Source organism: Theropithecus gelada, chromosome 14 (genome assembly GCF_003255815.1).
Source record: "Theropithecus gelada isolate Dixy chromosome 14, Tgel_1.0, whole genome shotgun sequence".
Lineage (NCBI taxonomy): Eukaryota > Metazoa > Chordata > Mammalia > Primates > Cercopithecidae > Theropithecus > Theropithecus gelada.
Genome location: NC_037682.1, coordinates 43,028,865 through 43,041,433, shown reverse-complemented (window position 1 = coordinate 43,041,433; position 12,569 = coordinate 43,028,865). Strand labels below are relative to the sequence as shown.

The 12,569-nt window shown below is 33.3% G+C and overlaps 1 protein-coding gene across 3 annotated transcripts in view; it reads left to right on the top strand.

Moving 5' to 3' along the window:
- SLC17A6 (solute carrier family 17 member 6) overlaps positions 1-12,569 on the top strand; it is a 41,828-nt gene that overhangs the window by 22,648 nt on the left and 6,611 nt on the right. The window contains exons 5-8 of one of the 3 annotated variants that reach the window (XM_025356960.1): positions 540-627; positions 2,335-2,421; positions 5,139-5,281; positions 9,675-9,824. In XM_025356960.1, the coding sequence (XP_025212745.1) occupies positions 540-627; positions 2,335-2,421; positions 5,139-5,281; positions 9,675-9,824 (468 nt within the window). Of the gene's footprint in view, positions 1-539; positions 628-2,334; positions 2,426-5,138; positions 5,282-9,674; positions 9,825-12,569 lie in introns of all 3 variants that reach the window. The other 2 variants (XM_025356962.1, XM_025356963.1) reach the window with 2 other exon arrangements.

Below are 12,569 nucleotides of genomic sequence, written 5' to 3'. Positions count from 1 at the left end.
GGAAAAGAGCTAATGAATACTGGGCTTAATACCTAGATGATGGGTTGCTAGGTCCAGTAAACCACCATGACACACATTTACCTATGTAACAAACCTGCACATCCTGCACATGTACCCCAGAACTTAAAAAAAAAAAAATAAACCCCCAAAACCCCTCTCTCCCTCCAAAAATATATATATATAAAAAGGATAGATTCAAAACAGTAGGAAAAAACTAACTATTTTAAGGTCTTAAAGGTTAGACACTGCTTTCAGGAAGTGTGAGCTCCAAGGATTTAAACTTCACTTTTCTCTGTATAGATATTTATATTTGGGAGTTACTGAATTTAATGCCCTACAAAATGATCTCCTGAATTTTTTCAAACTGTTCAGAATTGCAGATAAATTGATTAATATACAGTCTTTTCTTTTACCTTAATCAGAAAAAAAAAAAAATTGAGGTGGAAAGAAGTCTGAAGGCCAGGGAGGATTTGAACAAAATACTGAAAAGACTCTTGTTGCTAAATGGTGATGGTGATGTGTATCTTCCTCCATCACAGGGTGTTACCTACCCAGCATGTCATGGGATATGGAGCAAATGGGCCCCACCTCTAGAGAGGAGTAGACTGGCAACCACTTCTTTCTGTGGTGAGTACTGTGTGCAGATGCAGCTGTGGTGGGTAAAAGTTTAGGAACAACTTGAATAAGAATTGACAATTTGGTAAACTCACCTGTAAAACCATCTGGGTTTTGTGTGCACATCTGTGAGTGGTAAGGTTTTTAACCACCATTTCCATTTCTTTAGTTTTATTGTTTTGCTTAAATCTTCTATTTATTCTTGTGTTTGTATTTTTCTAGGAATTGATCCATTTCATCTAGGATTTCAAATATATTCATGAGTGGTTTTTATAATACTCTTATACTGCAGTACATTTTTCTGAGAACCTCAGAGGTTTCTTTTTATTCTACCTAGACGCAAAAATGTAAAAATACAAATTTTAAACACGTTTACAGAGATAAAAACATAATTAGACTATGTATTTATTTTTATGAATAAATATTAAATTTACTTTGAATTCTGCTTGGGGTTAAAATCTAACAGTTTCTCAGAATTTTTATTTGATACAGCTATATGTTTGAATTACAGTGAATAAAATGCCTATAGAAAATAACTATTATAATTTAAATTAATTAAATTAATATGATCTTTAAGTGTTCTCCTAAGCACTGTTGCTATAATTTCCCATTCATTAGAACTTTTATTTTTGGGATCATGACTGACCTTACTACTATTTTGAGAAGTAGAATTAATGAACATGTATTAAAGCTTCAATCCCAGCTTTTAAAGTGTAGCGCTCTTTCTGGTAATCTGAAGCTACTTTTTGTTCATTGTTAACTTTTAAAACATTTTAAGACAATCAGTATAATTTAAGGTCTTTTATGCCCGCAGAATGCATGTTTTACTCTTTCTACCAGAGCAGTAAGGCAAGAAAGCAATTCCCTTTCCAAATCAGATATAAGAACTACTGTAAACAATCCTAATAATAGGAAATTAAGGCTGCTGTGATTTTACTGTATCTTTAAGCCGTAAGATTAGCAGTATTATTGCCTATAGAGGTTGAATTTGCCTGTATTTGGGTCTAAATCCCAGGGCACAAATATTGCCATTTCTACCTATATGTCTAAGATTTTTTTTTTTTAAATAACCCACTATGTAAAATTCAAAGGGATGTAAATCAGGTGGTATTCACTAGAAAAGCTAATGAATGCTACCTATTATTGTGAGAATTGTCAGCATGTTTTAAACTGTTTTATGGGACAGCAAAGAAAACAAATTTGTCATGGTGGAAAAACATGATAACTTACCTTGATGATATCTTCTGGCCATGCATTGAGAACTGAAGCAATATGCCCTCAATCATGGATTCTAATAAAGAGACCTCTGGCAGAAAAAAAAAATTAAAATGAAGTCAGAAAAAACTACACAAACCTGAAACTGCATGAATTTGCTACAAGAAGATACATGCTTGAGGTGGCAAGAATAGATTTCAGGTGTCTGGTTCGTATTGGCATACTCTGTCCCAAGTTCAGCACACAGACATGCAGGACACATGCCAGTCAGCATGGCTCCATTATTATTTTTAAATATCTGTCGTGTCTTGGGTAGGAGGTAGGTGATACCCACTTGTGTAATCCCGTGTTTCTGTGTACGTATGTATACATTTACATGTTTGGTGGTGGTGGGAATTTGTCTGGGTGTGAGTCCCATATACCTGAGTGTGCAAGTGTCTTTGTGAATAAACCAAGGGATGTGAGATTTCACTCACTTTTCTCCCATTCTTCCTTACACTTTAGGTTCCTATGCCGGCGCTGTGATTGCAATGCCTTTAGCTGGCATTCTTGTGCAGTACACTGGCTGGCCTTCAGTGTTTTATGTCTATGGTATGTTATATTTCTATGCAATAGAGTTAAATGAAATGTGCATAGGCTAAAAGAAAAGTGGTTGCAGACAATGAGATCAATCACTAAATTCATTTCTATGTTTACTTACTTATTTTCTTCTCTTAAGAATCCTTTCCTTGTATTCTGAGAGGATTAGAAAACACTTCATCTCTGTTATTTTTCTTAGATTGCTATTTCTTGTTTTAAAAAGCAACCACATTGCTGACAGGAACTTTGTCATTTAGTAAATCTATGTCCTTTATTATGAAAAAATATTAAATTATCTCTTGATTAAAAGCTGATGAAGAGGAAAGAGTTAGGCAGCACCCACCTCTCTTTGCTATTGCCTTCTTGGTCATTTTCCTGATTCTGCCTCTTCAAGATTGAATGGGGGAAGATAGCTGAAAGGGGATGGTGGTGCTGATGCGACTATTCAATTCCTTGATGAAATATCAGCAGTTAGCTGCTGTAGCAGCATATCTCAGTCCTCATTTCCCCAGAATTAAAGGGAATTAAGCCTCCATGTTGAAGTAAAATATGTAATCCTAAATCTAAAACACTCTTGATATTCACCTTGTAACTATTTCAAAATATCCCTACAGTCTTTCTTTTTAAGAGGCATTTTTTAATAATGGTAAAGGAAAAATAAAGGAAAGCTGGATCTCAACTGATATTGTCAGTGATTAATATCATCTTTGGACATTGCCAAGAGAATCTGAAATATTAATGAAGTCATGTGGTAGAACACTATCTGGCTGATTCTAAATTTGCCCTGATTCATTCCCATTTTGAAATGTTCTCATCAGAACAAATTATTAGGCTTGTAGAATGTTATTAAATGTCACTTATCATAGGGACACTTTTTGTGGTTCAAAAGCCATGGATAGGTTTTGGATCCATGAATGCCCTAAATTGCAAGCCATATATGTACTTGTGAACTTTTTTTTTTCCTTAGGGAGATTTTTTTAAATCAGATTTTAATTTATACCATTCATTAGATTTTCAAAGGAGTGCATAATTCAACAAAGTTTAAAAGCACTTGTTTCGTAGGATGTATTGCATAAGTTGATATGGCTATCCATTAAATACTTTGTTTTGTGCCTTAATCTATTACTTAATTGAAGATATGTGACCTTAAAGTAAGAATACAAATTTAAACAAGGCACTCATAAACAACCAATATCATTATTTCAAGTTATATCTCATTTGATATTTATCATTGAATGATACAAAATGTAAACAGATAATCTGAAAATGTCATATCATAGTGCTTGCTTATGCTTACTTGCTGTGTGTAACAATAACTTGGTCTGGAGTCACACATTCAGTTGTCATATTTTAAAGATTAAAGAGATAAGATCAGTATAGTGATGTTAAGTTAAAACGGATAATACATATAAAGTAATTAGCAGCATATCTGTCACTTTAGGTGAATTCCATTAGTGGTAATGATAATTCTTATAAAATTACAGTATCTCTCATTTTTTGAGTGCTCATTTTGTGCCATCCACTGTGCTTGTTGATTTATACATTACCTCCTTTGACTTTTCTATAATTCCATAAAAATGAATTATTATCTCATTTTGTAGTGGAAGTTTAGAGAGATTCAGTTACTGATTGGATCATATAGCGAATGAGTGACACAGTCAGGATTTGAATCTGGGAGTTATATTCTGTAAACACTATATTATACTGAATTTTTAAGCACTATCTGAACCTAAATCATGTTTACTTCAATGTTGAGTAATTAAAAGGGACACAGTTCATCAGAAATTATGTATGGTGTTAAGGAACACTTCTTAGAGATCGGATAGGCCAAAGAAAAAGTGTTGTAGGGATCAGGAGCATTTAGATTGTTACCCAAGGGACAAAGAGAACAGTGTGAGGGAAAAAAATGAAGTGGTCAACTGCTGGGAAACTAGAAAAAATCACTTGAAATTCTTGCTACTATTAATGTTTACAGATTTATATTGCACAAAAAGGACATGTTTTAATGGTAAGAAGAGGATGAAAAAGGATTTACAGTTTAGGGCCTTGGAATTTATAACTTTCACCTGCCCAAAGAAGGATCAATAGGCAATACTATGTGGTGAAAATAATATGGCATACAGTCACGAAAAGTGTTGTTACCACATTAAGTACAGAGGCCCACTTTTTATGTAATGTAGGCACTCATGCTAAAATAATCTAGGTTTTATTTAATAGTCTGTTTGCCAGATCTGGAAGTGCTAACAGGAGAGGGAAATGAGCAATTCTTTTCTCTGGAAGTGAAACCACTTTTGTATATTCTAGGCAGGCAATAAAGAAAAGGATTCACCCCCAGAATAATTCTTTAAGGACAGGAATTTTGTTTTGTTCATTATATTTCTCGCACTTAACCAGAGTGCCTAGAATGCTAGCTGCTAAGTACTGTCGGATGAATGAATACCTTCCAAACTACACCGTTAAAATAATTATTTATGGCTTACTGTATATCAGTGCTATTTCATAGAGACAAGGAGATAAAACCACAGGCCTGACCTTTAAGAAGTTTGAAGCATAATGGCAAAAGAGAAGAAAAGATGGCTAACGTCAATTGGAGAAACATAAGCTTGAATTCTTCTTTCTAATAGAATGTGTTTGTCATGAGATGATTGCAGTTTTATTCCAGCACATCACTGTTAAATGGAAGTATTTGTGATAGATTTGACTTTCTCCTTCTGAACTGTTGCTTGCAGGAAGCTTTGGAATGGTCTGGTACATGTTTTGGCTTTTGGTGTCTTATGAAAGTCCTGCAAAGCATCCTACTATTACAGATGAAGAACGTAGGTACATAGAAGAAAGCATTGGAGAGAGTGCAAATCTTTTAGGTGCAATGGAAGTAAGAACTTTATTATGGTGTATATTCCTATCTTATTCCCATCTCGCCCCCATTGACCAACCAAACTATCTCACAAGTTCTTCTTCAGCAAAACTAATTTGGTATCAGTCATAACTTATTTTTTTTTGGTCCATCCATATTCTCTGACTTAGGAATAATAGCTGTTTCCTCCATCTGTCATTTTTTTTCCTTTATCCTTTCTTAAGCATTTAAAAATGTACACTGGGTTATAACTGTAACGGCAAACCTAAACAATATTTTTAAACAGTTCAATATGGTCTATAATTTAAACAAATACAATAACTAGTTGTCCATTTTAAATTTTAAAAATCCAAATCAGTCAGGAAAAGGGCAATTTTTGGTTTATTGAATACAGTAGTGCCCCTGGATCCTCAACAGATCTATTCCAAGACCCCCCGGGTTGCTTAAAACTGTGACTAGTACCGAACCCTACATATAACGTTTTTCCTATACACACATATCTATGATAAAATTTAATGTGTAAATTGGGTAAGTGATTGACCACAGTGACTAATATTAAAATAGAAGAATTACAACAATATACTGTAAGGAAACTTAAGTTAACTGTGCCCCCCGCTTCCCATAAAATCTTGTTGTACTGTGCAAGTAGTAACTGAAACTTCAGAAAGTGAAACCACGGTTAAGGGAGGACTGCTATGTTCTAAATGTAGGTTTAATACATGCGTATTTATGTCATCTGTGGTTTAGGAGATACTGAAGCATTAGAACACCAATAATAGACAGCTGATATAAAATAATTATAACAATTTAATTATTTTTTTGATAAAATATCATTATCTTTCAGGATTATTATTATGAATATCAAGCATCATAAAGGCAATGTTTTGAAGCCCTTTTTTCCTGATGATTTGATTCCTTCTGATTTACTTAAAAAGAGAGAAAACATAGTTCTATTTCAATAATGCAAATGTTGTATTCTATGTAACATTGATATATCGTACATAGTAATTAATACAAAAGCCCCCCGATATTATATTTTAAAAAGAAGGCTGGGCATGGTGGCTCACACCTTCAATCCCAGCACTTTGGGAGGCCGAGGTGGGTGGATTGCCTGAGGTCAGGAGTTCGAGACCAGTCTGGCCCACATGGTGAAACCCCGTCTCTACTGAAACTACTAAAATATTACCCAGGCCTGGTGGCGTGAGCCTGTAATCCCAGCCACTCGGAAGGCTAAGGCAGAGGAATTGCTTGAACCAGGGAGGTGGAGGTTGCAGTGAGCTGAAATCACACCACTGCACTCCAGCCTGGGCGACAGAGCGAGACTCAGTCTAAAAAAAAAACAAAAAACAAAAAAAAAACACAAAAATACACTGTTGAGTAAAAGTAGTGTATTTAGACATATTGAAGCATTTGGTGATCTGATCAATGATAGTTTCCTTATGCTAAGAGCTAGAAGATGTCATACACTAATTGAAGAATCAATGCCCTTTACATATTATGCATTTGTTCTTTTAAAACAAACACCTCTCCCTCCCTATTCTAGGTGTGGTTGATTCTAGCTCAGATTCTCTACTTCATTTGTTAGAGAATGCCTGTCTTTGATGTCTCATCTTAGGTTAAAAAAAAAAAAAAGTCTATCACCCATTATTGCTGAGCCAAATTGGCCTTTAATGAATAAGAAAAATCCCATATCATATATAATTCAGAAGTTGAACTTCAATGGTTTAAACAAATCTTTACTGTGTAGTTGTTCCATGAGTTAGCCTGGCATTAGAACTTTCCCCTTTGTGTTTCCTTCTGTAAATAGACTAATAATTTCTTATGGTGGCTACTCAGAAACAAGAGGTGATATGGGAGTGGGTGGAAGATTGGTAGTATGCACTGGTGCCCACTAGTTGCAGTTATTTTGAGCAGAAGGTAATGGAGATTGGTTTCTGGCAAGTTTTGAGTTTAGCCTCGATTTCTAGCCCCAAAATAATGTGATCAGCCTATATCTATATCCTATTAATTCATTATGTTCTTTTATTTACCAGTTCTTGAGAGGTCATATGTCTAGATTAGAAATAAATTTAAAAAATAATCAGAAATTCTGTCTAGGTAAAAACTAATTCCTACAAATGACCCCAGAAAGAACAGCAGGAGAATGAAAAAACAGCACAGATAATCTTCAGCTCCCCGCTTCCTATACCTCACTGCTTTTCTAAACACAATATTTTACTTCTTACTGATGTTTCATATGTTCCTGTAGCTTGAAAGTAAATTTTAAAATGAGATTTTGTGGGAATATAACTTGTATTCTAGTTTGAACTTTTATCTTGTGAACAAATTTAATATACAGCAAAGGAGAAAGAATACTGACAGGAATATCATATACTCACCACATAGGTGCAACAATTACCATCTTGCTTATTTATTTCACTTTTGTTTTGATGAACCATTTCAAAGTAAATAAAACGTCAAACTACTTTATCCATAAAAACTTCATGTGTATCTCTAGGAAAATAATATTCTCCTTCACAATGTCAGTACTAATATCACACCTAACATAATTAAAAACAATTCTGTATCATCATTTAACACCTACATCATATTCAAATTTCTAATGCTGTCTACATTCTAATATCTAACCTGTATTCAAATTTATTTTTAGCTATTTGTTTTGAATCTGAATCTGATTAAGAATCATACATTGCAACTGATGGCAATGTCTTTTAAATCTATTTTTCTCTAAAAATAGATTTAAATATAGCATATGTACAGAAAAAAATCGCAAATAGTAAACAATCAGCTTGCTTAATTTGTATAAACCAAACATAAACAGCCAGTTCAATAAATAGAACAACATCAGAATACCATAATCTTCCCTTTAATCCCCCAACAATTTTTTAAGGTATAAGATGAGATATTTTTCTCTTGCTTTTGATGAAGTGCTTTACGATGTAAAGAATAAAGTTCTTAGGAAAGATGATCCTGGTATGAATGAAAGGATCTTTGCCCAGCAGGGAAAAGTTCTTTTACTTCTAATAATATTCTGGAGTCATTTCTTATGCTAACATAATACTGTAATGCAGACATTTCTGTCTTCTGACATTTTTATTATCTGTGAAATGAATGTACTCATCTGGAATTATTTTCTTAGAACATATTGATTTCTTTTTAAAAACTGTACTTTTTGAACCTATTTATGATGCTGCCGCTAAAATTTTTTATCCAAAGCCACAGTATTCATTACATATTATTAGGACAGATTTTTGTTTTTGTTTGTTTCTTTTTTGTCTTTCATATATCTATGATCACCACATCATAACTTCCTACTGTGTTGCATTTAAAGTGATCTTTAAATGGCTTAATTACAGCCACAACCAATACTAACAATTATGATGTTTTACATTCAGGAATAATTGTTAAATCCGCGTGAAAGATGTTTGCCTCCTCTTTCAGTCATTTAGTTAGGTCAAGGATCCCAAGTTAGCTTTTAACAAAGTGATTTTAGGCCACTGTTTCCACACCAAACAGTATTTTGGTGTTCAAAATAAAGTACTTGAGAAATAATCAGGAAATATGAGAGATATTTTAATGTCTAAAAATATTAATCTTGGGGGAGAATACGTACTTGCTTACATTTTGGCATACACAGAAACTTTAAGTATAATTAGGTTTAATTTTTTAAAGGGGTCATATGCAAAGCTGATCATATTTAGGTTGTTAATTTTGAATGCTTTGAATATTTTAAGTAACTCATCAAGTGCCAAAGGTACGCTGGGGATAGACAAATGCTTTCACCCAGCTGTTCTGAGTTTTATAGAACCTTGAACTCTAGTGTCACAGAATTTATAGTTAAAGCTACTAGCTATCAAGAGAATTTATGGATTGATTGATAGTAGAATAATTGACTAAGATTGTTTGGTAGTAGAATAATTGACCTCAGGTAGGGTCTAGTCTAGAATACTGTACTCTTAAGTTTTTGTATCTTTCTCTTCATGAATACATTGGATTTTCAATGTTTTAAATGAAATGTTTTGGCTATCACAAGCTCACTGATGTGGCAATAAGTTTTTGCTGAGATACGATCTATCACCATTAAAAAAATTTAAAAAAAAGGAAAAAAAAACTTTAGAAACTAGGACCTATGCTTTTGGAATCAATTTTCTATAATTATGTAATCCTGTGTATTCCTAAAGCTGGAATAATCTAATAAGTTGCAGTGATTGAGATCATATTTTTTTTTCTTCCAATGATTACTTATGTAGCTAAGATTAACTGGGTGGTTATAATTAATGCTTCACTACATCTTTCTACCTCTTACTTATGACCTGTCATATTCATCCTGAAAATGCAAAGCACCTATTATTCCCATTTAAGTTTGAAAATATTTAAAATGGTCATAATGTCTCTCTTTTTGGAATTTCAGAAATTCAAGACTCCATGGAGGAAGTTTTTTACATCCATGCCAGTCTATGCAATAATTGTTGCAAACTTCTGCAGAAGCTGGACTTTTTATTTATTGCTTATTAGTCAGCCAGCATATTTTGAGGAAGTCTTTGGATTTGAAATTAGCAAGGTATGTAAAATGTATTCTTATATAAACTGTGGATTACCTATGTATTTAAGTGAATTTTAAATTCATTTACAAAAATTTTTGTCTTCTAATTTTCAGAGATTATTCATTTATTCATTAAACAACTGCTAGGAAATAGAAGCAAAGTAAAATGTTTCAGTGCCTACTGTATTCTATTGTCTGCTAGAATTGCTCTCTGGTACTGAGAATACAGGCAAAACAAACCTAGTTTTTGCCTTCATGGAACTTACAGGCCAGTTGGGGTGAGCAGCAGTGTAATCTTTCCCTGTAAATAAGCATAACTCCCTTTAAGTCTCAGGTCACAGACAATGTAACAAACAAAAAAAGTTTTCCACTCAAATATAATTGTACTTACTAATTTCCAATCTAATTATTCTTCAATGCTCTAGAACTCTCATCCAGCGAAAAGATAGGAGGATTGTAAAAGAAAATCTGAAAACATTTTTATACTTTGTCCATCCAATTTATTAATTTAACAAGTATTTGTTGAACACAATGTGCAGAACTTTATGTGAGATGCAGAAATAAAAACATGGTTTCTGTCCTCAAAATGCTCACAGCTTGGTGGTAAAAACATGAAAATAAGTTACCAATTAGAATACAGCATGCAAACTTCCACAGACATTTGTTCATAGCTGTGGGAATATAATCATCTTGAGATTTTCTATAAGGGTAAAATGAATATAAAAATACTACTCTATATTTATATAGGAACTCGAAATTTAGAAACTACTCTCATATTCATGAACAACTTTTGCTGGTTGATCTGTTGAACAACAGTTATAATTTCTATTGAAATGATGGGGAAACAGAAACTAGGGAAAGTAATTAAATTGCTTAAAGCCACGCTAGTAATGCATGACAAAATCAAATTTAGACAAAGATTCTTTGATTTTTGTTTAATTATCTTCACTATGCCATTCAAATTCAGGTAAATCATATATCCATTCAAGTATTTAGTGAGTATCTGCTCAATGCCATCTCTGTGTCAAGCCCTTTGCTGAGTCCTGAATACATTGTCTGTGCTGGCAATGGTCTTGCTATCTCTCTTCATGTCATTACATAAGTCCAGCTGGGCTCGCTATTCATATTCTGTCTCTACTTGAAAGACTGAGACCTGGGACTGAAGAAAACCTCAGTTTAGGAGTAGCTATTCTAAGAGCTCTTTTGTAATTCCTGTTTCTAAGGAAACTGTTTCCTCCATCCCGGAGAAGAATGGCTGCTTTAGACAGACCTCTTCTCTCTAGAGCTGATCAAACATTCCAGGGTAGCCTTTGGGAGCTCTGAGAGGTGTAATACTTCTCAACAAAGGCTGCTGGAGGTGTGAGTCCATTTTCATAATCTAGGACAAATATGACACTGAGAGGCTATGAATAAAGTCAGGTCTTGGGGGGAGAGTGACGAAGCCAACTGATGTTAATGAAACTATGTGGTCATTTTGGCCCTCTAGCTCCAATTAATTGAGGATGCTTGAGTAAAAGCAATGGTATTTTGTAAAAACTAATTATAAATCAACCAGCAGATGGGTTGGTTTATTTCATTCATTAGTTATATTTTTAACGAAAATTGTGGATAAATTCACACAGACACATTGGTCTTCATATACTAATTAGATTGGTTTAAAAAATTCTGACTTAGCTGAAAAAAATTGTATAGGACATGCTGGAGAACACAGAGAATTAGATTCGGGTCTAAGCTGACATGGCTTCAAATTCAAGGTCTACAACAAAGTATTGGTATATAATCTTGGGCATAGTTTTGAGTAATTATCGGCTTCAATTTTCTTATCTCTAAATAATGATATTAACTTAATACCATTAAATAATAAAGATATTATTTAAAAGCTGCATCCAAATTTAGGTAAAGTAAGTAAAATATTTACATGGAAGATCATTCTCTTCAACTTTAGTTAAATTGGGTATCCTACAGAAAGAAACATGAGTGCAATGGCTTAATCTTCATTCTAATTATACTGACTTAGTTAAGACAGCACCATATATATAAATAAAATTATAACATAGATTTTATATCAGTTAACTATATAAGTTAATTATATTATTTAACTGATATATATATATAATTATATACTGGCATAAGCTAATACAATATATATCAGGTATATATATTTTTATTTTTATTTTCTAAAACACACACACACATATATATATATATAATTTAATATATTATATCAGCCTATGCTTATATGTAACATTTTCAGGCCCTTGAAAATGGCATATCAGCAGGTCAGTGATAGGATTAACCAGCACTTTGAAAGGTCAGATTATAAGGGGCAAGCCAAATGAGAACAGACGTCCACTCCTTTTGAGCTTCCTATTTAAGGAGGAGAGGAATAGTGGTGGCTGGCTGTGCTTTGCTGCTATTTCTGAACAGAATATGGATCAGATAGGAAGACATACGATGTAGACTATGACCCAGAAAAGCTAAAAGAAGGCTGGGACAAAAATCTAATTACTGGAGTTTCTATGAAGAATAAATCAGTTATAAGCTCAAAAACATTTATCCTATCCTTTCAAAACCTTAAAATAATAAGCAAACTTTTATGTGATTGACATAAATGATCTTTAGGAAGGTTTTAATCATTTTGATCATGTGACAAGTGATTCCTCATAAGTCCCCAAAAGCCAAGAAGACCACTGAATAACTCACAAACTTTTGAAACCTCTTTGGCTCTTTTGAGGTGAAATACAGAGTATATCCACATATTGT